General features: G+C 32.3%; 1 protein-coding gene across 3 annotated transcripts in view; it reads left to right on the top strand.

Moving 5' to 3' along the window:
- LOC105216479 (growth/differentiation factor 8) overlaps window positions 1-21,565 on the top strand; it is a 34,023-nt gene extending 12,458 nt beyond the window's left edge. Inside the window, exons 1-5 of one of the 3 annotated variants that reach the window (XM_054226496.1) lie at window positions 2,115-2,897; window positions 15,357-16,801; window positions 16,915-17,172; window positions 20,347-20,729; window positions 20,810-21,565. In XM_054226496.1, the coding sequence (XP_054082471.1) occupies window positions 15,760-16,801; window positions 16,915-17,172; window positions 20,347-20,729; window positions 20,810-20,980 (1,854 nt within the window). In that variant the 5' untranslated portion in view covers window positions 2,115-2,897; window positions 15,357-15,759 and the 3' untranslated portion in view covers window positions 20,981-21,565. Of the gene's footprint in view, window positions 1-2,114; window positions 2,898-11,735; window positions 13,327-15,356; window positions 16,802-16,914; window positions 17,173-20,346; window positions 20,730-20,809 lie in introns of those variants that run through there. The other 2 variants (XM_054226497.1, XM_054226498.1) reach the window with 2 other exon arrangements.
- The last annotated feature ends 4,018 nt before the right edge of the window (window positions 21,566-25,583 follow it).

The raw sequence follows: 25,583 nt of genomic DNA, 5'->3' as shown, positions 1-25,583 counted from the left end.
TTTTTTTTTTAAAGCTTTCGTAGATTAGGTTCGGTTAGGTCGTAAGGCTGTTCCCCAGAGGGAAACACACTTAGACTATGAAATACAGTGCCTTGTGAAGCAACCACTCTTGATTAGGTATTAGCATTCGACAAAGCGCACTAAACCTGCTGCAAATATGCAGAGATTTTTCACTTATATATCCGTTATTACGCGAGTTTGCTCGAGTAAGTGGGACCCGAGAAAACTTTTTCTTGATTTCGCAAAGGCGGGCATTCCAGAAGGAAGTGATGAGATGATTCCACCTCGTCCTCCTCCGATGGCCAGTTAGAACCCCTGCGGTTAAGGAAGTGTGAACTACTGAGGGCGAGGAGCTCAGTAGATCTCCTGCGATTCACCGTAGTTCAGAAGGATCTGGCGACTGCGCAAGGGCTAGTGACTGATCAACGCTTGTCCAGCTCAGTCGAGGCCCACCTGTCCCGTAGTAAACCACAATAGAACACGATAAAAAGTATAATCACTGATAGAGCATTCCTTAACTAGGCTTTAGGGCATGGTCAGCGACCTCAGGGCTAGTATCGTCTCTCAACTTCCTATAGCTGAGTTTTGGATGAATTTTGTTATTTTAGTGAGTATTCTTTTGCATCTCACTTCAAACGTAACTTGGGTACTGTGGAAGGACTGTTCTATTTCGAAGCAAAAAGTCAACCGAATTTTAGTTCGCTTTAAAATCTTGATTTTGACAACTCGCGAAGTGCCGAAAAGACACACAAAATTCGAATGCTGAAATTGTAATTTTTATCTACGATTACCTAGAATCGTGAGTAATACCTATAAATAAGTATGTTTGTATGCATGAGTGTAAATACATATTTGTTTATACAATTATTATGATTCTTTTATTGTGGCGGCTATTGCGATTTGAGATTGCAAAGGGTGCAAAGATCACTGCTACGACGCAATGCGCAGAGCTGGCTGGCTATAGGTAGCGTACATTAAACGCCGGCGTTAATTTATGCCGCACGAAATTTGTGTCAACTCCGAGTGGGTGGATGGGTGTGTGTGTGTGCATTAAGGGAGTCGTTGCCCAACGCACAGCCAATGTATTAGCTACAACAGAAAACGAAGTACAATACGAATTAAGACGAAGCGAACGATTACATTGGAACGAACGCACAGCCGATCGAGTTACGACCGAGTGTATACGAAGGTGCTACGAAAAACTTGTATGCAAACGAAGTACTTCGGCGCACTACTCGTCGGTTTTGAAAGAGTTCACGCGTGTGCGTGATTGTGTCTGTGCGTGCAGCAGCTAACGGTTCTCCAATTACGCGCTCATTCATACTTCTAACTGTTTATATCCGCACGACGGTGATTTGCTAACGCGTATTACAGTTAATCGCACGCCAAAAAACGTGCGTTTGTACTTGCCACCATCAACCACCAGCGGATGCTATCAGTCATTGACTAATTCATCATAAATCATTGAAACGATTAAACTATCGGTCTATTGTGCAATGTACATACATGCAAGACATGCGATTTGTGACGACAGCGATCATAGTTCACATGCGCTGCCCACTCTACAGTCAAAGAGCAATAACTTGCCAACACACTTATCGGCATACAAACGCACGCACACATTTCTCTACATACATATATATATATGTATGTATGTTTGTATATGTGCTATATGTGTGTCTGTATGGCTGTGTATATGTATCGACGCCCGATTTGGCCTTATCAAGACAAACTTGTTACGCTTTTCACACCCGCAATGCGTCCGGCGCACACGCTCATGCTGATAACTGCAGAGCTTCGTGTGTTATTGTTGTTGTTGTGCTCGTACTAGCACGCTGTACTTGATTTTTTGTTGTACCAATTCTTTTTTTTTTATTTTTTTGTTTTGTATTGACGAGCTGTTGCGGCTGCTGTTCGTATTAACGCGATGTTAGAAAGCCCCCGAGTAGGCGCTTCGACAGTTGCTGATTGAAGCACACACACAAGCTCACTTATATAAATATTTTTGATTAGCATTGGTGTTGCTGCCACTACCGCTGCCGCTGCCACTGCCACTGCTGCTGCTTTTGAGCCTACGAACAGCGAACAGCCAACAGCTAATTCACACAGAGTCTGCTTGTGTCCAATGTACGCCGGGGAAGTCATCTCGCAAATTATTCACTCGTAGGAGATCCCAGCGTTTGGACGTGTTGTTACGCTTTCGGAAATAAATAGAAACGGCATTTGATTTTCAACAATTCATTGAAAGTGATTTCCAACGCAACAACAATTAGTAAAAGTCAAAAGTGTGCCACAATTATTGTTGTAAAAAATAATAATAAAAAACAAAAAATTTCTACAAATTAGTAGACTAATTAGAAAAGTGACAATTAAAAATAATAATAAAAAACATACAAACAAACATACATATATATTATTTAATAAATATATGTGTTTGCATAACAAAGCCAAGCAACAACAAGCTAAATAAATAGTAAAAACAAGCAACACTAGCCACACACAAGGATTAAGCAGATTAACAAATGCAATATAAATAAAATAAAGTAAACCAAAAATATCAAGCAACACTAAAAATAAAATTAAAAGAAATATTTTTTTTTTTGGTAGAGGCTAAAAGGTGTGCACGCGCTATTTAATTAATAATAAATTTGCAAAGAAATTTCACAATTTCAATAAACGCGCAGCCAAAGTTTTTTAAGTGTCTGGTGATGATAATGAAAACTAAATTCGTGTATTCGACAAATAATAATGTGACTCAAATAATGAGTTGAACATTTAAACAAAAAAAAACTTATAACAGATCCTTTAAGCTGATAAATTGAAAATGATTTCGTGGCATATGAATGTGCATATGTATATTGATTAAAAACTATTAAAGGATTTTTTTTTTTGGAAAGGTGAGTGTCTGAAATAAAAAATTCTGGTGAATATATATAATATCATTAATTTATAGAATTAGTTATTCATTATTATTAATTTAACATAGTAATAATATTAATTAGCTCATTAATATGTACGAATGTTACGAGAAATAAAGTTAGTTTTTTAGATTTATTTATTTTTTTTAATTTTCCAAACAAATTTGACTGATTTACCAATTTTTTTAAATTAATTTTTATTTTATTTAATTTATAAAGTAATATTTATTTAATTAATTTATTTTAATTATTAATCTATTACTCGAAAAAAAAATGTTTTGAAAAAAAATTAAAATGTTATTCTATTGGTTAATTTACATATATAATAAATTGATTAAACAAAAAATGCTTGAATATTAAAAAAAAATTCAATAAAAATATTTGACTAGACTTTTTAAAAGATAAATTTTGGAATTGATATTTATTTTTTACTTTTAAATAACTGTTTGAATAGTAATATTAAAGAAAAATTTTGGGATTTTCGAATACTTTTATATTCAAATTTATTTCAAATTATTTAATTAATCGAAGTATATTATTATTAAAGTGTATAGTATATTCATAAACTGAGGCATTTTTAAAACCTAAAAAAATAGTATTTAATTCATTTTTATATTAAGAGAAATAACAATTAACTAACCACTACTCCAACTAAATTGAAAATTAATTATTTGTGCTTTCATAACCTCTAAAGTCTCTCTTTCATTACTCAAAAAGGTTAAGCTATTATTTTCGAATTTTTATATTTAAGGTTTTTGTTGGTATAATTTTTTTATAACTTTTAATTATTTATTATATAATTTACAAATGTTTTGCCCCTTTCTTTCTTTAAAGAAACTAATTTACTGTAAGTTTAGTACTAGAAAGTGTGGTCCGAAACTGCGTAGTTAAAATGTGGGTGTTCACCGAGGCTACGCAACAAGTATAACATTTGTTGAATTTGTTACAACCTACTTTCGACACTGAAATAGTAATAAATAGGCTTATTTTAGAATGACTAAGCTTAAGCCTTTTTCAGCTAATTATCTCTATACTATACTACAAAAAGCTCACGACAGATGTCTCCAACCACAAGTGCCGAACTTTCTAGAATTTACAACCATAATATCATGTTATCTCAGTTTTATGGTTATGTTTATCACAAATAAAATTAAAGTTATATAATTAAAAAAAAAGTTCTGTATCAGTTTGAATCTGAATTCTCCGAATAAGATAATTATATAGACTCCAACATATACTATATTAATACAGACTTAATCTTCTAAATTTTTTATTTACTTCATTTTTATTTTCTCTATTAAGAATTCAGTAGATTTTCATGTCTTGCTCAATATACATATTTCGAGAGAAAGTGTGACTTTTTCGAGCATTTGGTTAGTGATGCCAAATAGTTTCAACATGTGTTTTAGGCATAGAGCTTTATAGCTTCGAATATCCTATTGGAGCTTTCGTTGCCGCCATAGTTATAGCTAACATATGTATGTAGAAGGCAGCATAAAAGCTTTGTTCATCGCACCACAAAGAGAGTATTCTTCGATCGCAGAAAGATAGAGATTGTGAGAGACGCATTTATTATTCTTGGGCATACATACATATGTATAATGGAGAGAGAAAGATGGAATAGCACATGGAATGAACATTCCGTAATATTAATGTTGAATTTTTTATTATATAACGATTATTGAAGCCTTTTAACCCTCTATGCCCGAATTAAAATGGGCGGAGCTAACATTTTTTAGGACAGATATATATACATATGTAAGTCTTAACTCAAATATGAAGTGATAAAAATTTCAAAGCCCTATGTATCCTGGTTCATTAGTTACAGGATGTTGGTTATTGGCACAAATTAAATTATTTTTACACTTTTCTCATTAAATTTATTTTTTAAATAATACTCATATCAGAAAAGGTAACTGTAAGCTTGCGCAGCAAATAAGTCTACATAATTGGGCATGAAAGGGTTAATATAAATGTATTTTCGGGTGAATTTCAGTAATATATTTACTTTTCATTAAAATACTAAATCCTTATTAATACTTTTAATTTAATTAATTTTAAATTTCTAATTTTTTTGATATTTTATATTCGCCAAAAATAGATGGAGCCATTGTTACTATATAGAAACCGCCTAAAGGTTTATAAAATTGCTTTCTAATTGGGAAATGTTTTATAATTGGATGTCGCTATAGTCGGTGTACTAAATCTTCTATCCAATTATAATAGCTAATAGCTTGAAATATCATGCACGACAACGTCTGTCGGGTCCTCTAGTTTATTATAAATGTATTATATCTAGCGCCCGTCACAAAGTCCTTTATTTCCATTCATTTTCGTAAAAAGCTTAAATAATTTACAATAAGAGCTTTTTTGAGCTTTTCTCTCTTCTCACGAAATTAACATCTGAAAGCAACAACAAACTTGAGAACAAAAATTTGTTATCCTAACTCTATCTGTTCGCTATACCCCAAAGCTGGGAGAATAGCTTAAAACTACCTCGAGCTAGTGCGAATAGAAAGCACATATGTACTCCATGAAGCTGTTCTAAAAATACATGCGTACATAAATGCAATTGTATTTTTGCAAATGCATAAATGCAATTTGTATTTTTGCACATAAACTTTATTTATTTTTAATAGCAAAACATAACACAGCACAGCATAGCATAGCATAAGTGTATGCCTGTATGCCAATCTATCTTAATTACCAACACACTTTATACAAATTAAATGATTACCACATTTGCTGCCGGTAAGTGTACATACTCGTATTTATTTAATTTATTATTATTTAGATAGTGTGGCCATAAGAAAAGCAAATATATGTGCCGACATTATCGCACCTGTTAATTGTTTGCTTAGGCTTTATAAGTATGTATATACAGACCAAAAAAAATAAACTTTTCGCAATAAAAAAATCAACATTCATTTCAAAAGCAACGCAATTCATGTGATTTCAAGAGTAGGTTTATATATTTTTATTTATTTTTTTTTTTTTTGTTCTACACTCTAATGGTAGGCATGCCAAAGTCACGTGAATAACATATGCTGGCAACGCGCTGGCTGCGTGAATCTGCAAGCCGTTCGAAAAAACAGAAAAAAGGAAAAAAATGAAAAAAAAATGTGTCATGCCGGTATTTCGGAAGATTATGGCATCGAAAAGTTCAGAGGGGTGGGCCGGAAAACGTATTTCATTATACATTTAATTTAGGTGTTCACTGATAAAGCAGAGTCAAATAGTGTTTTTTGTACAAATTAGTCTGTTTGTGCCTTTTGTATATACAGATTTCATCAGCTTAATCTATAGGAAATATCTTTCAATGTTGATTAAAATGAAAAACACTAATTATTTTGATAAAATAAAACGAAAAACAGTAATTATTTTGATAAAATGAAACTAATTATTGGGATTTTTTTTTCTTTTTTTTTCGAAGTATAAAATTGTCTGGAAGATTTTTATCAAAAACTATCGCTGTTATTGTAATGAAAAAAATGCAAATTAATGCTGACATAACAGGAAAATCCGAAAACAAGTTATGCAAACATTACTTTGCGCATAAATACGTAATAGGCCTATGTAGGCCGATATATTAGATAGGACTATGTAGATAAGAGACCCATATATCATATATAGATGACATAGTCTTATATAAATATGCATATGAACCACTTAATAGACTTCTTCTGTGCATATTATATATGCGTAGATATCTATAGTGTCCATGGGGATTGAAAATGCCTTTCTAAAATTAGTTCAGTTATATAAATATTGTATTTAGACATAAATTGAACTCGAATAACCTAGTTTGGTATGGTTATGACTCTTTTACTCTTTGATAACAAGCCTCTTTTTAATGAAATTTAGTATATGTACAACAGAGATTAGTATAAATTTTTAAAATTTTTAAATTTTAAATTTTTGGTTCTCGTAATTTTTTAATTGGTTTATATATTAAATTTCAAATACCTTATAGATTACTGAAACTTAAGGTAGGAGCTATTAAGTAGAAGGAGCTTTTAGAAATCCATTCAAAACTTCTATTTAGTAAACTTAAATTTATTTGTAGGTGTATGTGTATATATGAGGCTTATAGATATCATATCGATTTTTTTCATCGATTTATGGAGTGGTCTTCATGTTTCAAACCTCCTGAGAACAGTTTAAAAGTGAATCCTTTCCATGGTAAAAAATGTGCTTGCGGGTTTGTCAATAATCCTCTGAATCAATTTTAAATATTTAACGGGCGTTGAAATTTTAAATGAAAGTTCCTCAATTCTTCAAAAAATAATTCCGAAAATTGTTTTTGGAAATTATTAAAATTAAGTTACATAAATGGGCATGGCATCGCGGGTGGATTCATGTGGGGAATATTATTATTTTTATTTTTTTTCTACATTAAGAAATTTTTAGTTATAGAATTTACATATTTATATGAAAATAAAGCTGAGTCACCTCGTCAACTTTTATTATATATTTTATTATTATTATTATTTTATTATTGTTATTATTATTATTATTTTATTATTTTAGTTTTTCTCATTTGTTATTTACAACTACTTCTGTTCTTCTGGCTTATCGAGTCTTTTGCCTACATGCCTACATACACTCACTTGCTGTGCCTGTAACGGTTTTTGTACTACCGTTATGCCATGGCACTTCAACCACCTACGTGCTGTAAGTCACACAAAAGCAATACAAATATAAGCAGAATATGCCGCCATTTTATTCAACACTCAAACGCTGCCGGCCTCTGATTGGTCATGCGCTTCGTATGCGATAATTGTCTGAGTAGGCGTAGCTTTATTAATGTCAAATGTTGAACTTTTTTTGTTTTGGTATGGCTGGCAATTCGCACAAACATAATTTCCACCGGCGCGCCGTTTGTCCGATTACCGTAATCTGCAACAACAGTAAGAACAGCAAATGTATGTATGTGCGCTTGTGGGTACGGCAGATGCCTGAAGGTTATTTACCGCAACGAAATGCGATTTTGCCATATTTTTTCATTGCAATTCTGCCGAAATGTTCAATGCACTCGCGAAAAATGCGAAGCAGCACGATTTTTTGTTTGTTTTTGGTATTCATTATTTTTACGCCATACCAGTGTATGGACTACAGTACCAGTACTACAGTGCAAAACTGCGCCTATTTATATGGTGGCAATCTTGCTTGCGGACATTTCAAAGGTTAGAATAAGTGAGATTATTGCGGAGCATGCAAGTAATATGTGAATGATTTGTTTTGAATGTTATTGGAAATTTATGGCCCATGTGATTTGGAATTTCGCAAACAACGGTGAATAAACTTTGTTTTGCCGCAACGTAACGCATCAATTTGCGTCCAAATTACGTTTTCTAGGTCATTCACAAGCCCAAAATTGGACACTCCGCATACAAACGGCGCCATGTTAATGCCGAAAGAGATAAGTGTACTGTTATTTCTGCGTATAAGGTCCGGTTTGTTGAGGGCTCAAATAAGAGATTATGTTTTGCATTAGTGTTAAATATACATACATATTACTATAATAAATTCCGTTCTTCCACATTTAAGAATCATAACACTAATCGTAATGCATTACATTTGAAAGAGACGTTTCCTTTATGATGTCACATTCATATCTTAATAATACCAATTTAAATTTCAAGAGAGCCTAAAGATCTTGTTTATAAGTTTTCAGTGAAATTTATCGCATCACGTCGATATTGCTGAGGGAACGAGTGTAATTAAAAATAAAGCGCTTGACCGAAAAATACAAATATAATTCATAAGTTTTGCATATATAGATATATATTTTTAATTCATCAATTATAAATTCCATCGAAATAACATACATATATATTTTTACCTACTATAAATAGTATTTTAAATTACCTATTATAAATATTATTTTAAATATATTCTCTTTTAGATTACTTCGGTTACTTACTAATTATATTCTTGCCTATTTTAAATAAATTTGCCACTAGATTACTTTAAGACTACTTCGATTACTTACTAATTACAATTATAATTACTTCAGATTACTTCGATTACTTACTAATTATATTCTTGCCTATTTTAAATAAATTCTCCTCTGGATTACCTTCAGATTACTTCGATTACTTACTAATTACAATTATAATTACTTCATCTTTAGATTACTTCAATTACTTACTAATTACAATCATAATTACTTCATATTTGTTTTACTTCAATTAATTACTAACTACTTCTTCAGATTACTTCGATTACTTACTAGTTACAATTACAATTACTTCATTTTCCGATTACTCCATTTATTTACTAATTATGGTTATAATTACTTAATTTTTAGAATACTTACTAATTACGGTTATAATTACTTCGCCTTTAGATTACTTCGATTACTTACTAATTATAATCATAATTATTTCAACTTTTAACAAATAAAAAAGTCAAATAATAACTGTACTTCAAAAGCATAGCAACAAGTGTTTGATTTCTGAAGTGGTATATGAGTAATTGAGTATACTCAACATCAAAAGTAATCGCTTTAAGTATCAAGCGCATCAATTCTATTAAACTAACTGTATAATATCAGTGTATACGTTAATATTATATTTCTCTCATTAATTTAATATGCAATTAAATAGAACTCATTAAAAATATATATAAACTCGTTAAAAATAAAAATATACTTTCATTAAAAATATTTAAATAAATAAAAAAAACCGTTAAAAATGCTAATTAACTGCATACAAAATTTATGGTAATCTCAAACCTTTCACTTTTTCCAATATGTATTACCATTTAATTATCTGTTTCATCTTTAAACTCAGTTTTCAATCAAAAATGACGTGTAATAACAATGAATGTGATTATTCAAATAAGCAGAGTTGTATTGGAATTGCAAATGTATTTCAAGTACTCACGTGCAGTCATAGAAATTCATTACAACAACTTGTAGTGATTAAAATTGACAAGTTTTGTAGTATTGCATTAATAGCTTAGACGTTACTATACCTAATGAGTATGAAGTACTTGCCTAAGCTTTTAAGCTAATTAAATAAACCACTACAAAGTGAAACAAAATATGATACATTTTATTAAAATTACAGTTAATTACGTGTAGCTATTAGGAATTGTTTGACGCAAGTAACTACGTCAGATAGCATACATATTTCAATACATCAGCGAGTACTCGAAAAATTGATTTGTAACCGAGCACAATGTGGTTTATAAGTGCTGTTAAATCCTCTACTTATGTAATACATTTTATAACAGTAAAATTAAATTAGGATCGTATTTAGAATATGTAGGTATTATGAATATGAATCTTTTTAGCATTTAACCAGAATTTGCTTGCTTAAAAATACCTATTCTGTCTTTAAAATATTATTTCCGGCTGGAATTCACAAAAGCTTTTGTGAATGTCCATGTAAAGCTGCATTTATAGCTCTATTTTACGCTTTAAGTTTCAGTTAGGTTGGTAGCAGATCACAATAAATAAAGTTTGAGCTTAAAAAGCTCGAAATTTTATATTTCAGTTATTTTCTATTTTAAGTTTCCATTATACTTTTTATTAAACAGTAGACAGAGTAAGTCTCATTGAGCTTTCAAAGCTTTAAATTCTTCATTTTAGATTTCACATACTCTGACTCTACTATGCTGTGTATAGTAATAATAATATTTCAAGAGATCAAGACTTTTATTGAGCTTTCAAAGCTTTGCTTTCTTCATTAAAGTTTTAATATTATTTTTAAATATCAATTTAAAATTTAAGAATTTATTATTTTATAAATATGTCAATCTACTTTCACTTATTTTCTTATGTCGTCTGAAGTCTTTAAAAGCTTACAATGAAAGCTCTAAATTCAAGTTATTACCGCTGGTTTTTTTCAAGTGAATTTTTTAAAAGCTTACACTTAATCTATTTATTTTGGTGAAAGCTTTCACTTGGTAGTAGTAATATCATGTAATGGTCTAATTTTACTAATTTTGAGTTTTTCGCCTTTGCTTATTAGTCAATCATTAACTTAAATTTTTTTAATTTTTTTTTATTATTCTTACAGTCAAATATTCTTACAGAAAAAATGGTAAAATTTTTAGTTCATAATTATTGCTTTCAAAAGAGCTTTTTCATTTCGCTGCAGCAATTAAATCTAAATCATTTGAAATAATTGCAATTAAATTTTAAAATATCGTTTTATATAACCCTTAAAGGTTAAGCTTGAATTTTAATCAAGTACATTTGTTCATGCGATTGAGTGATGTACTCTTATTTAATTGCAACATAACTCAATTACATTGAAACACTGTGAAGCATATGGTCAACAGCTCATCTGACAACTAATCAATATTTTATTCATTCATTTGTATTTTTATTACTTTTGTGTGAAAATCCATTAAAAACTTTCAAGGAAATAGCGGCAGCTTTCGCATATTACATTTGAAAATTATAATAAAATTATTAAAATTGTCACAGTTCTACAAATTATCAGCTAAAATGGCTAAGGGTCACATTACACACACTTACGAAAGCTAAAAGTCGAAAAAAATTCCATTCCTAATCAATGCTGCATAGTTGTAAGTGCTCAAGCGGACATTCTTTTTAATGATTTTAATAATTTTTTTCAATTTCAACAGCTGATGAAATCGTTATGCGCTATAAGTACGCTACATGTAAACGTACGACTCGTATGCTCAACGAGTGTGTGATTAGCGCGAGTATTAGTACGCGTCAGTCAATGGTGATCTTAGCACTCGTATCATTTCAATCAGTTTGGCATTTGATTTGATAGCATTATCATATTCATGTAACGCTAAGCATATGTGTAGTTATGTGTGTAGATATGTATTTAAATATTCATATATATTTATAAAGTACAACGAGTATGAGTGTGAGTATGCGCGCATTTATTGCCGCGTGCCAGCAACACGTATTTATGTTTATATTTATTTTTTATTGAAATGATAACAATTTGTTTGAAAAATCAGAGTACCCAAATGTCACGACGTGAGCTACGTGAGATCACTGATCTAATTGCTCAATCGCTAATTGAAATAATGACTATACAGAAATGATGAAAGGCGCCTAGTGAGGGCTATTATTTTAAGCGCCTGCAGTTGGCGTCCCACTTGACCATCCCTGCCGCGCCACTGATCTTGAGTATGCCTTGGCGTAAAATTTAGCTAAATTACCGGGAATCGTCTGCGTCGAGCAGCTGTTGCTCTGGGGCATCAGCAAAAATAGCACAAAAGCGTGTATGACGGAGTTAGCGCCGCGTATTGCAAGTACTTGCGGGCGTCTATAATTAAAGCAATGAACACTTGTTGTATTTCTTGTTGTTGTTGTTGCACCTTTCCTTCCGTTCGTCGCGCTGTTGTGTGTGCCATGTAATTTTGCCAACGTTTGCATAAATATCTCATTTTACATAATTTTTTTGCATTGCGTCGCCGTTGCCGCTGGCGAGGCCCAAGTCCAACGCGCAGTGACGCGTGGTAATGCGAGCTATTCAATGGATTGACTCGCATTTCAAACATAAGCACCAACGTCTGGCTGACGTACGAGCAACAATTTATTACAATGCGCGCGCACACAGACACAGGCGCGCGCTCGCATTCGACATACCTTTACCTTAAGATACAGTAGAATGTTTGACGATCTCTTTCCGTTACTATCGGCTTGGCCGTCAGCGCGTATATTTGTATCGCATGTATGTGTGTATGTGCGCTTCTAAATTGCAAGCAATGTCTGCAGCGCTTGATTTTTCAATGTTTGGGCCAAGCGCTCACGCTCAGCGCGCTTGGCAAGCTGATGCAATTTCATTAGTAATTTCATGACGAAAGGTAATCGCTCTCTGTCTGCATAGTGCAAGCTTGTCGATTTTTTGCATAAACACACATGCACGTGTGTGAAAAAAGTGTAGAAGGCAATTTATGCATACAAACAAACATACATACACACACAGCTATAATGCTTGGCTGCAGTGCTAGTGTGTAAAGTTTGTGAATGTCTCAAGTAGCCGGTGGGCTCAACGACAAAATGCAATTGCGGGCGGTGTGTGCGGCGGCAAGCGCTCGCCCAATTGCTACGTAGCTGTAAGCGCAACGCTGTGAGCGCTTGCTTTGATCACACTAGTGACGCCGCCGCTGCTGCTAGTGCTGTTGCGGCTGCCATCGCAGTGTTTCGGAGTTTATTAATAAAACTAGTGCGCTCGTTAGTCTGTCACTTCATTCATCAAATGTGTCGCAAGGTGGCAAGACGCGTGTCGCGGCGGTGTCTACTTAAAAAGCTATAAATCACACAAATCGAGCGTTTTGTAAAGCGCTGTTAAGCAAACAGCAATAAATTGCAAGTGTTTAGAGGAAGTAAAACCCAAAGTATTTCAAGTACCACATGCAGATAAGCATTTGTAGTTTATTCAAGAAATACAACAAGTGCAAACAGGTAGTTATTATAAGCAGTAAATAGAGCTTTATATAACTTTTATGTGCGACAATGTTAAAGGAAAAATGTATTTAAACTTAAATATTATATAAAAAAATTCTTACAAATGACGCAATTATTTTATTGCTAAAAAGTGCTGCCATGCACTACCTCCTTCCGAAAAAAAATTATTTAAATATGTGCTCAGCATACGCTGATAGTGTTCTAATCATACGTGCGATCGACATGCGACCGCTAAAGATTTACTAAATGCGCACTAACTCGTTTGGTGATAATACATAATCCGAGTACAATACATATTTCGAGCAAACAAAAAAAACCTATAAAATTGAAGCATACAAAATTTCAGAGGAGACAAAATCATAATCGGAAGAAAAATACAATATATAAAATTAAAAAAAATATAAAAAAATAAAAAAAATTTAAACATTTGTAAAATAATAAAAAAAACATAAATAAGGTAAAGATTATTTAGTAAATGTAATTGGTTTGGTGATACAATTTTAGTGTATTTAGAAAATACTATAAAATATAAAAAATGTGAAATGAAAACATCATTGAAAATAAATTTTAATTATAAAAAACTCGGAAGACATTTACAACAACTGGTATATAAAATACAGAAATACTAAAAAAATGAAAAAAAAATTTTAAATAGAAAAATAATTTAAAAAATTAAAAAAAACAAAAATTTATTTATTAAACTGACTAATTGGTTTAGTGATATATTTTAAGTGAATTGATAAAAATATTAAAAATTATAAAAAATGTGAATTAGACAAAATAATAAAAATACATTTTATTTAAGCAAAAAAATGCAAAAGATAATATTAAAAAGAAATTTTTTTAAATAAAAAATATTAAATAATAAAAAAAAATAATAATAATAAAATACTAAATAAATGTATAATAATATAAAAAATAAATAAAATATATAAAATACAAATTTTTAATAATAAAAATAAATTAAGAACCACTAATTGGTGTAGTGAAAATTGTGCAAATAAAAATATATTGAAATAAATATAAAAAAAATATATAAAAATAATACTTGTAAAAAAGCAAAAGAAAAAATAAAAATTAAAAAAAAAAATATTTTTGATTTATAAACAAATTTATAAAGATATTTATAAAGAAACAAAAAAAAAATTTAGAAAACAAAAAAAAAAATAAGCTATTCATTACATAAATATTGCACAGTGTGCTATTTGAAACTTTTTTCGAAATTGTGAAACTCCTCCTTTACCAAAAAAAATTGCATGTTTTATTAGTGTTGCAAATTGTCTTAGAGGTTCATTATCATTAAAATATCTATAAAAAATTTTGCAGAATTTTTTTCTGAAAAAAAGCTATAATTTGATAGTGTTAAAATAAAAAAATGAATACAAATCAAATTTGGGCCGAAAAATCTCAATTTTTATCATTAAAATAAATAACTATAAAAAAATACACAAATACATTTGAAATTATTTTTCTTAAATTTTGTTGTAATACCCAAAATTCTGGTTTTTCTTATCAATGAAATATAAAAAAAATATAATATACACAAATCATTGATTTTACTGCGGAACTTTCGGGTGAATTACATTTCAGTATTCACAGAATTGATAACCGGTTGATTGAAGATAATTACAGAGGCATATGTATCATATGAAAGCCACTGGCGCCAAGCAATTTGTTAATATTGTTGAATTCTTAGTAATGACGCAGTGGTTTCAAGCGACTATCGTCAATAACGTTAGTGTAAACTTACAAGGGTGACTAAAAACTAAAATACCTCACGGTTTTTTATATGAGTAATGCCTTGGCATTTATGTATGTTTTAGAGGCACTGTAGGTGCACAAGCAATTTTAAGAGTTAATTAGTAAAAAAATATGTAAATAAATAAATAAGTATATTAAATAAAAAATAGTCTAATAAAATATATTCTTTGAAGATTTTGTTTTTGTTGAATTGTAGTTTTTATTTAATATTTAAAAATATAAAATAGTAATATTAATAACCCATTCTACTCTCTCTCTCTTTTCAGGCGCAATTCCATGACAATAAAATTACAAAAATATCTATAAAGTGAAAAATCCCAGTGTTCATAAAATTTTTCAAATGAGTTTGCTTTAAAAAGTGCTGAAAATACAAAAACAAACACAAAAAGCAAAAGCTTAAATCAAAACAAACAGTGTAAACCACCTCATGTTTTTAAAACAACAACGGACTAAAGTGGGAATTTTAATGTTACCAAAAAGATAGTAATCATTGAACATAACAAAGCATAGTTAATACAAAAAAGAAAAGAAAACAACAAAAAAGCAATTAGTGTAAGTGCGCGACAAAAGCGAATACTAACGGTAAATAAGTAAATTAAAAAACCTTAAACTCAAAACTATAAAGTAAAAGCCACTAGCGCACATCGTCCACCCCAGCGAAGCACCGCCATGGCCAAATGTTTCATACTCTTCATACTGATCGCCTTCGTCGTGCTCGATCACAGCATCATCTATGGCCGTCACCACAGCGATACATACGGTGCCAGCGACACCGATAGCCGACAAACTGTTGCGCATCACATGCGTCCAGCGCAGCACCACAACCACCGTGAATTGATGCCGGCGCACACGCTGCCACAAATACACAAGCGTACACCGCATGTGAAGAACAATCGGCCGCGTGTGGCTAAGGCGCGACGCATACGACAGTCGTCGTGGCAAGAGAATGTGCCGCCAGACAGTAGTATAAGTAGCGCGGAGGAGCGCGCCGAACGCGAGGAGGCCGAAGCGGCGCTGCGCCGCTACGTGCACATACAACGGCACATGGCGCATCAGCAAGAGCATCTGCGTCATCATCACGAGGAATACGAACACAACGCCAAGCAGTCGACGACACTGTCGCAAGAGTGGCAGTCCGAAGAGGAGCAAGAGCGCGAAGTGTCGCTGCCTTTATTCAACATGCGTATGCCACGCATTTGGCAACACTTGGGCGGCACCGCCGATGTAATGCTCAGCGATGCGCCGAATGATGACAGCGTGGAGCCGCAGCGTTTAGATGTGGCGCTGCCGCTCACAGAGATGACTAGCGATTCCGATGAAATTGATGATTTGTTGGCGCCCACTTTGGAAACAGCGCATAGCAATTCGCTGGAATCGGAGTCGTCAGAGTCGCAGGAGCAAGAAGAAAGCTCAGAGGCTGTAGAGCAACAAAAAAAGCGCGACAAATCGGATTGCCCGAAATGTGAGAGCAGTCGGCGTGTGGAGCACATCAGTGAGGAGGAGCTGACGCAGTTGCGCATCGAGTATGTGAAACAACAAATCTTGGAGAAGTTGCGACTGAAAGAGCGACCTAACATATCAGCAGTGGGTTTACCCAAACCCATCTATGAGGGTACAACCATCGATGAGGAAGAGGACGACACTCCCAAAAATAAAGATGTCGATGATTATTATGCGCGTACGAGTAAAAAGTTCATCTTCCTGCAACGAGGTGAGTGTCATTCGAAGAGATTACATAAAACAAAACTAGATTTCAAATATTTAGTGGAAAATAAGCGACTTAAGCGTATTGTAGACTTATATATGAAAATTTTCCGTTTACAGAGAAACGCGAATGCCAACGTTTGGGCACGAACTCATCCATGTGCTTCTCGTTCAAAATCGACGATGCCGACGCCGATGGTTTTGATGTCAATACCGCGGTTCTCTGGCTCTTCAAAAGTAAAAGCAAACGCTCGCATAGACGTAAGGGCGCGCGTTCGAGTCCACAAACCATTGTCGTGTCGGAAGTGCAGCAGAGTACAGACCCGACCTATTTACCGGTCGTGAAAACCATCGCAATACAATCGGTCGATGTGCAAGGTGAGTGTCAGCTATAGAATGAATATTTCAGCTATAGTTTTAGAGCACAAGAAAGTATAATAATGATGATATAATAATATAGGATCATATTGACCCGAAAACTCTTTGTACATATTTGAGAGGAAAGTTTAGGCTTTTGAGCGATGTATAGATTTGAGAAAATAATTAAAACTTTTACTACATTACTAATGGCTTTTACTTGCTAAAGACGCCTTAAAATAACTCTTAACCCTTCAGTGATAATGTTAGGTAATATAGACTCGAAAATTCTATTTATAGGTATGATGTGATTTTGAAAACTTTCCGTATAGTTTTTTGTATCAACTGTATTACTAAAATTGATAAGTAGTGGTTACGGAAAATCCGTTATGTGCGATCTTATTAATATGTGATCACTTGCATTCCAATTTCGAGTACATTTTAAGAACTCTTGAACCTTTATAGTTCACTTGTTTATATTCAATGAAAAAACCGGTTATTACCAGCACTTTTATTATCACTGAAGTCATACAAATAAGAAATGAATTGTTGAAGCTGTAAAAATTTGCAAATACAAATACAAATAAAGTGATTATGTACTGACAAATAAGTGTCTCAAAGACAAAGACGCGAAAGATGACTACCAAAAAATGCCAAATACACCATTTATTTTTATTTATATATATTTTTTAAAAAATTTAATGGGTTTAGCATAACGTGGGGGTCTTTTAAGTGTCAATTTTAATCAATAAGTCAATGGTACTAAATACAAGATTAAAAATGCGAATTCACTGAATTAAAAATCTTGGCATACATACAAACATACATATATATGAATATGCGCAAAATAAACGGCAAAAAAATGCGTGAGGCCATTAGTTTTTATACATAACCTATAAATGAAATATTTATATAATAACGCTGAGTTAGTATAAGCTATTTTTTACGTATATAGTCAATGTAGGCTTGTCGAAATACAAAGATAAGTACGAAACCGTGTCAGTGTTTCAAAGCAGTTTAAGCCGGCTTAAACTAAAGTAGAGATTTTGATCTCTAGCAGCAAGCTGGGCACATATTTCCATACTATTTCATCATTATTTAAAGCTGCCGTCACTAAACAGTTGTTTAACATAAAAAATTATATCGAAATTTGTTTAAGTTCGTCTGAGAAATAACGTTAGTTCATATTAAAGTAAGTCGATTTAAGCCAGTTTCATATTTTGTCTTGAAATAAGCCACGCTGCAGTTTTCGTTTGCAACAAAAATTCCATGAATGTCGATTCACTTTTGGACTTTCGCCTATTATGATTCTGAAAGTACATATATGAACAAATGAGATTATGAAACACTAGACAAAAAGAACAAAAGAATTAATTAAATAAATAAATAAATGAAAAAATATGAGCAAATAAATAGAAAAAAATATTATTAAATAAATGATAATTTTATGAAGGAGCACATTGTTTTTGTTTGTTTCTCAGCTGGTATTTTATTTTTAACAAAAAATAATTTTTAACAAAAAAAATAAAATTAATAGCAAAACAATTCGTAACAACAAAAAAATATACAACTGAATAGTGAAAGCGAAATCTACTTCAAAATCCGAAAAAAGAACAACAAAGCTTACTAAATAACCGTGCATAAAATTATTGATTAAATTTATAGTTTTTATATTATACATATATTAGTACTAATGAACAATAAAGACTGCAAGGTAATAGATGTTTTTCTCAATTAAAAGAAATCAATGCGTACATTATGCTATTTTGCGATTTATTTTTGACCCCTTCGATTAAGCAAAATAAAATTTTAAAACTACATCCGGAATCACTTTCGGTTTAGTGCTACATCAGCACTTTATTTAAGCGAATAAACAAAAAAGCAATTTAAACAAACTGGAAATACATAGAAAAAACGGTTATCAAAATTTGCTTGTGTCTATTTTTAGGCGCTGATATGTGCTTAAAGCAGAAGCAGAAAGTGCTTGTGTACTTATAAAATAACTATTTTCGAGATCAATAATGTAATTTTTGCTAAAAAAGTGAAGTGTCATTCACGGACTAAATACAAAGAGCTTCAAAGCTTTTGGAACTTTCATTAATTTCTTAAGTCTAATAAAGATAAAGATTGTATTGAATATCAAAGCTTTTGGAGCTTTCATTAATTTCAAAAGTCTGGTAAGGCTTTCAGTTGTCTCAAATATCAAGTCCTTTGGAGTTTTCTACAATTTCATAAGTCTGATAAAGCTTTCCCTTGTATCAAATATCAAAGCTTTTGGAGCTTTCATTCATTTCATATGTCTGATATAGCTTTCACTTGTAAGAAATATCATTAAACATATTCAGAACATAACAGCTGTCAGAGCTTTTAGTAATTACAATAGTGTAGCTTTCACTTGTATGAGATATGTGATATTTAAATTAGTTTTTTGGAAATTTAAACACCTATGGTACAATTTAAGTTTCTGAGAATAAAAAGCTTTACAGCTTTCGGAGCTTTCATTAGTTTCATAAGTCTGATAAAGCTTTCAATTTTCTAAAATATCATTTAAGTCATTAACAATATAATAGCTGTAGAGCTTTTAGAGCTTTTTTGAATTATAATAGTATACCAAAGCTTTAACTTGTATAAGATATGAAAACCATATCATTCCCACAGTAAAGGACGCATTTTATACATTTCATTTCGTACCTTGCTTTTTTCCCGCATTTTTATATAATGAAAGAGCTTTCACCAAGAAACCATTAAACTACATGTATAACCATATATTAATGAAACTGATATATATTATTATATCAGCAAAACACGACATCAGCACACCGTTACATAATCAGCACTTTAAAGTGTTATGAAATCTATTTTCTTTCAATTTCAAAGCTTGATTAAAAGCGCGAGAGTATGTACAAAAAAGGCAGTATAGCGCATGGTAATAAAAATGTGAATAATTCATTAAATCTACACTGCGTAGTGCCCATTATCAAGCCGTTGAAGTATTAAAAAATCACTTCATATTTTATTTATAGCATTTCTTAATCAGTTACGTGACACCAAACGAATTTCGGCGAATTATTACAATGCAAAAATGTATTTATTTATTTCTCTTTAAGGCTTATTTTGTAGCATAGCTTTTATTTTATTATGTATTAATAAATATATACAATTTATTAATGTCTAATTTCCGCTTTTCATTTGCAGATGAGTGGATGAAGATCGACATTGAATGGCCGATCAAACGTTGGTTCGGTAATCACGATCTCAGCCATCTCATACACATCTCATGCCGCACCTGCGACATGACCACAATGGAGGAAATGATATCCGTTGACAAAGATTATCGGCCCTTCATAATGGTCGATACGCGTAATCGTAAACGCGCTTCACGTCAGAAACGTGGCATCAATTGCACCGACGGGGTAACGGAGTGCTGTCGTGAGAAGCTGTACATCTCATTCGACGAGATCGGTTGGGGTGATTGGATCATACAGCCGCGCGGCTATGATGCCTACTTCTGTCGTGGCTCATGCGGCAGCGTCGCAAGTGTGGCACAGTCGGCGACGCATCACAGCGCCTTCTTGCAGGTATTGTATATTGTTGCCACTCAGATATTAGTTTTTGTTGTTTAACAAGTACTTATGCATTGTATTCTTGTTTCTTGCAGAAAATCGCATTGTCGCGTCGCAACAATCGGGACAGCAAGCCACTCGAGCTTGTGCCTTGCTGCACCGCCAAACAGTATTCCTCGCTGAAGCTCGTCTTTATGGATAGCAATAATACTGCGACACAGAAAACCTTCCCGAATATGGTTGTCGAGTCGTGCGGCTGTCGGTAGTCGTACCATTGCGTCGCATGCGCGACACACCCGCTGAATGCATCACTGTATTATCGCGTTAGTTATTAAGTTTGTTTTTTGTCTCAAATGTCTCGCATTAGTTTTGAAAATCCATACAACATTGCATGCATGACCGTTTTGTAATTTTAAGTCTCATACAATTAGCTGTAAGTAATCATTTCGTTGTTCTCCATCAAGCCAATAGCATTAACGTTGTTAGACCGAATCCTAAATCGCTGCCATAAAATATCTAATTTATATCTAGGCTTAATTGATTACAATTTCTTCTGCTGTTTTTTATAAGAACTACTCAGTACTTAAGCTCTCGAAGAGATATTAGTTACTATATCCATTAAGAATTTGTATTAATTAGGATTTTACCAAAAATAATTTAAGTAGTCACGTTTTGGAATTGTAAAAATTTAGTTCAATTTGTAGCTAATTATTAATGTTTTAGTTATATTGTGTTGCTCGAGCGCCATTAGTATATAGCAAAAATGTAGGATCAAAACTAGTTTTAAGTAAATATAAGCTAAAAAGAAAAAAAGTAAAAGAAAATAAAATTAAAAAATGTTTAAATAATAATTGCATTATTGTTTCACTTTGGTTTCTCCCATTCAAAACTTGCCGAACACTGTTAACGGAAATTGTACAAATAGTTGTATGGAATATTGCCTACATTTAGGCATATTTATTTGAACAACAAGCATTTGAGGTGGTCAAACGGTATTAATCAAAACTACGGAAGAAAACTGCGACACCCCTTATATAATCCAGCGTTATGGCTCTAACTTGAGCAAACACGAAGCTTACATTGCGCCAGAGAGGTCAGATTCATAGCGAAGCCAGTCAGAAAATGTTATATTCTCGACAAATATAGGCCAAATTAGATCATATCGTCACTCTCAGTTCGGAGCTCCAAACCCTCAATAAAGTGCAGAAAACTTAAGTCAAAACCGCGGTTGACTGATGTTCATGAGGCAAAGCCCGGAATTTGCCCGAAGATACATGTCCTGGAGTGAAGAATAGCGTAATGTTATTTTTTTGGATGAAAAAAAAAAATAATAATAATTTGGAGGGCCCGGACTGCTACAACTGCTATTTGCATGATCTAAGCAAACATGGAGTAGTATGTTCGAAGCGGAATTATGGAGGAGGAACTGTAATGATTTGGAAAGCCTTTTCGTATTCTGGAACATCGCCAATTTCCTTTATTACAACGAAAATAAAGTCGGAAATCTACACAGAGTTAGCAGAAGATGTGTTAGTGACGTATTATGAAAATTATCCAGACAGAGAGTTCCATTTCCAGCAAGATATTATCTTTATCAACCACACATGTTTCAAAACAATTTATTGAGTGGTTTTCTTCAAAAAACCATTAAATTGCTACAATGGCGTGCATGTAGTCCTGATTGTAACCCTATCGTGAACCCTTGGAGTATATTTGATAATAAAATCGACTCAAAAGGGATGCAATACCACACTGTTCTCTAACTCAGAAATGCGATTCGACAATCTTTCTAAGAAACTTTACAAAGGCTAGCTAATTCTATCCATAATCAAATCATTCAAAATAAAGGAGACCATAAAAATATTAAATTTTAAAATAGTGGTTACTTCTTTTAAATACGTATAAACAAATGTCCACTCTAGAACTATTCTTTAGTCTAATATAAAAAAATATTTTCTTCTATAAATTTAGACAAAAGCAGGTGTGTGAATAAATGAATGTTACCACTATACCACTTCCATCAAAGCATATTACATACTCGTTGGTCCACTATCTGTTGGATGAAGTTCATGTTCTGACTCAAGACTCGCAACGATCAACATAATATTAATAATAATATCTAATGACTTCACTGTTGGCCTTTAATATACAGTGGCTCACAGCCAAAGTGATGCAACTGTACAAGAAATACTAAATAAAGCAAGTATTACTTGAAAACCATATACATTTTCCAAAAAAATGTATAGCGGCAGATATGCACATTAACTTTGTGCTTAAAAAAATTAGATTTTATAGTTATTTTATTTATCTATAATACAACAAAACAAACTGCTTTCATTAGTTTCAGCATGGATTCTACCAATTTCTTTGTATAGTTTGGAGCAATTTTATTCCGTTCTGTTTGCAGGCGTTTTTCATGTCGGCTTTATTTCCAAATTGGTATTTTCGCATGTCTCGTTCCTAAACTGACTACAGATTCTCAATTGCATTCGAATCTGAAGTTTGGTGTTTGTACTATGTGGACTGTTCCAAATAAGCCAATTTTACACAACTCCGAATTCGTGCTTCGGATCTTTATCTTGATAGTACCGAAAGTTATCAAAAGTATTTAATTTCGCGACATTTCATAGCAAATTTCGTTTCAAAATGTCCAGATACACACTATTGTACATAGTACAATCGATGAATTCCAAATTCCCTACACTAGGGACGACAAGCATCCCCACACCATTACATGGTCTCCACCATGTTTTACGTCACTATGCAGATTTTGCGGTTTTAGCTCAGCAATTGGTTTTGTCTATACATATCTATTTCTATCCGATCTAAAGAGGTTGAAATTACTCTCATCTGCAAAAGTGACGGTATTCCAGAACCTTGCAGGCTTTTATAACTGTTCGTTTGCACCATTCAACCTTGCCCTTCGAGTTTTAGCATTGATGTTTATTGATGTATGGTTTATTTCGGTCTGTGCGGGCAATTAAATCAGCTTCTCTGAGCAATCTTCTTGTGGTTTTTGAATGATTGTTCTTCCCAAGGATTTTTTCCATTTCGTTGCTTTAAGCTGGAGCATTTAAATGGGAATTTTTTATTATGAGTCGATTTATTTTATTTGCGATACGATTTTCAAGAACATAACTCAGTTTCACCACCATCTACGCGACGTTGCGAATTTTTCCGTCTTTATAATACTTAGGACTAACTCACGCACTTCAATATTTGTTTGACAGCCCATTTTGAAATATACTTTACAAATGACAATACAAAAATATCAAAACTTTTAAATATTATTCCAGGATAGCACACATTTCTAACAGTATTTACTTTGCATTCGAAAATCGGAGCGAAGCTGTCGCCGCCAATGTTAAACATTTGTGCTTCATTTTGGCTGTGAGCTTGTATTTCGGTATACGAACATGTTTTAACTTAACAGTTGTAAAAAATAAATAATTTTTGCGTTTTTTTATTTAAAAGATTTAACATATACATATGTACCTAATTAATAGATGGTTAAAAGTTTTTAATTTCGAAATATAAACATGATTTTTTACTAAGCGATTTTTCATTTTGTTGCTGCATCATTTTGGCTGTGATCCACTGAACATAAATTTCGAAAAATACCTTGAACGGTTCAATTTATGACCGATTTGTTTAATATCCAAAAAAACGCACCAAAAAGAAACACGAACATATGTATGTTTCAAGACCCTTGAAATCCATTCCAGTGAAAACTTCACAACTTACCATGTCTCCCGCATTTAACATTTTTGGAATATCCCAATGGTCTTATACATATGTGCTATTTACATTTCTCTCCAAGAATAGTGATCGAGTGTATAACGATAGGTGAAGCCTATTCGATAATTGATATGCGTTTTTTTGGTTCAATAACCAATATATTTAGCAATGACGTACAAATGATGAAAGGAGGAAAATTTGATGAGTATTTATTTATGAATTCAATTCCGCGAAGATGACATGTGCACCGAAATCGATGAATTCAGTGGAGTTCAAAAGGCGGATGTTACGGTTGAAAATATGAAGAAAATCCAGAAATTGGATGACCTTAAAATGAAGTTGACCGAAGTAACTGATACTCTAAAGACATCGACTGAGCGTGTTGTAAATATCCCACACAAATATTTGGGTATGCGAAAGCGCTGTGCAGAAATTAGCCATAATGAAGAGGTAATCCAGATTGAGAACTACTTTGGAGCAAAGTATCGAAAAATTTTAAGATGGTAGAATCGCAATATTAAAATTGAATTTCATCATAGAGATTTGTTTTCCTTCGAAACGAAGCCAGTTTCTAGCTCTTGATATACCTACCTTTTTTGCCAGCAATAATAAATGAAGCACTCCATTTCGGAATTAATTTTATTTTTTTTGTAATATTTTGTTTTCTTTTATTTTTTAAATGTAATTCACCTTCAACTTCATTATCATTCAACTTGACCTTTCACCTGTTTATTTATTCATTGTTTATGTTCTTCTATAATGTATTTTTCATCGCTTCTCTCATCTATCATCAACTTAAATGTATATGTTTGTAATAATATATGCTAAGTTTCAATCAGTTTGTGTACTTTTTTCTCAATACTTTTATTTATTTATTTATTACTTGCTTTATTATTTCTTAGTTTTTTTGTTTTCTGTTTTTTTTCGTTTTTGGTTTTTGGATTGGTAATTGTATTTGGTTGTTATTAGCAATGTAATGAACTTTCATATTATAATATTTATGTATAAATAATTATCTCGTATAATGCTTAGTAGTTTAACTCGAATGAACTTTTTTATATATCAGTTTGGAATGAGACTTTTTTCCTTATTTTTTTATATTCTTTGTTGTTTTTTTTTTAGATTTATGAG

The sequence above is a fragment of the Zeugodacus cucurbitae genome, chromosome 3 (assembly GCF_028554725.1).
Source record: "Zeugodacus cucurbitae isolate PBARC_wt_2022May chromosome 3, idZeuCucr1.2, whole genome shotgun sequence".
Taxonomy (NCBI): Eukaryota; Metazoa; Arthropoda; class Insecta; order Diptera; family Tephritidae; genus Zeugodacus; species Zeugodacus cucurbitae.
This window is presented reverse-complemented; position numbering and strand designations above follow the sequence as displayed.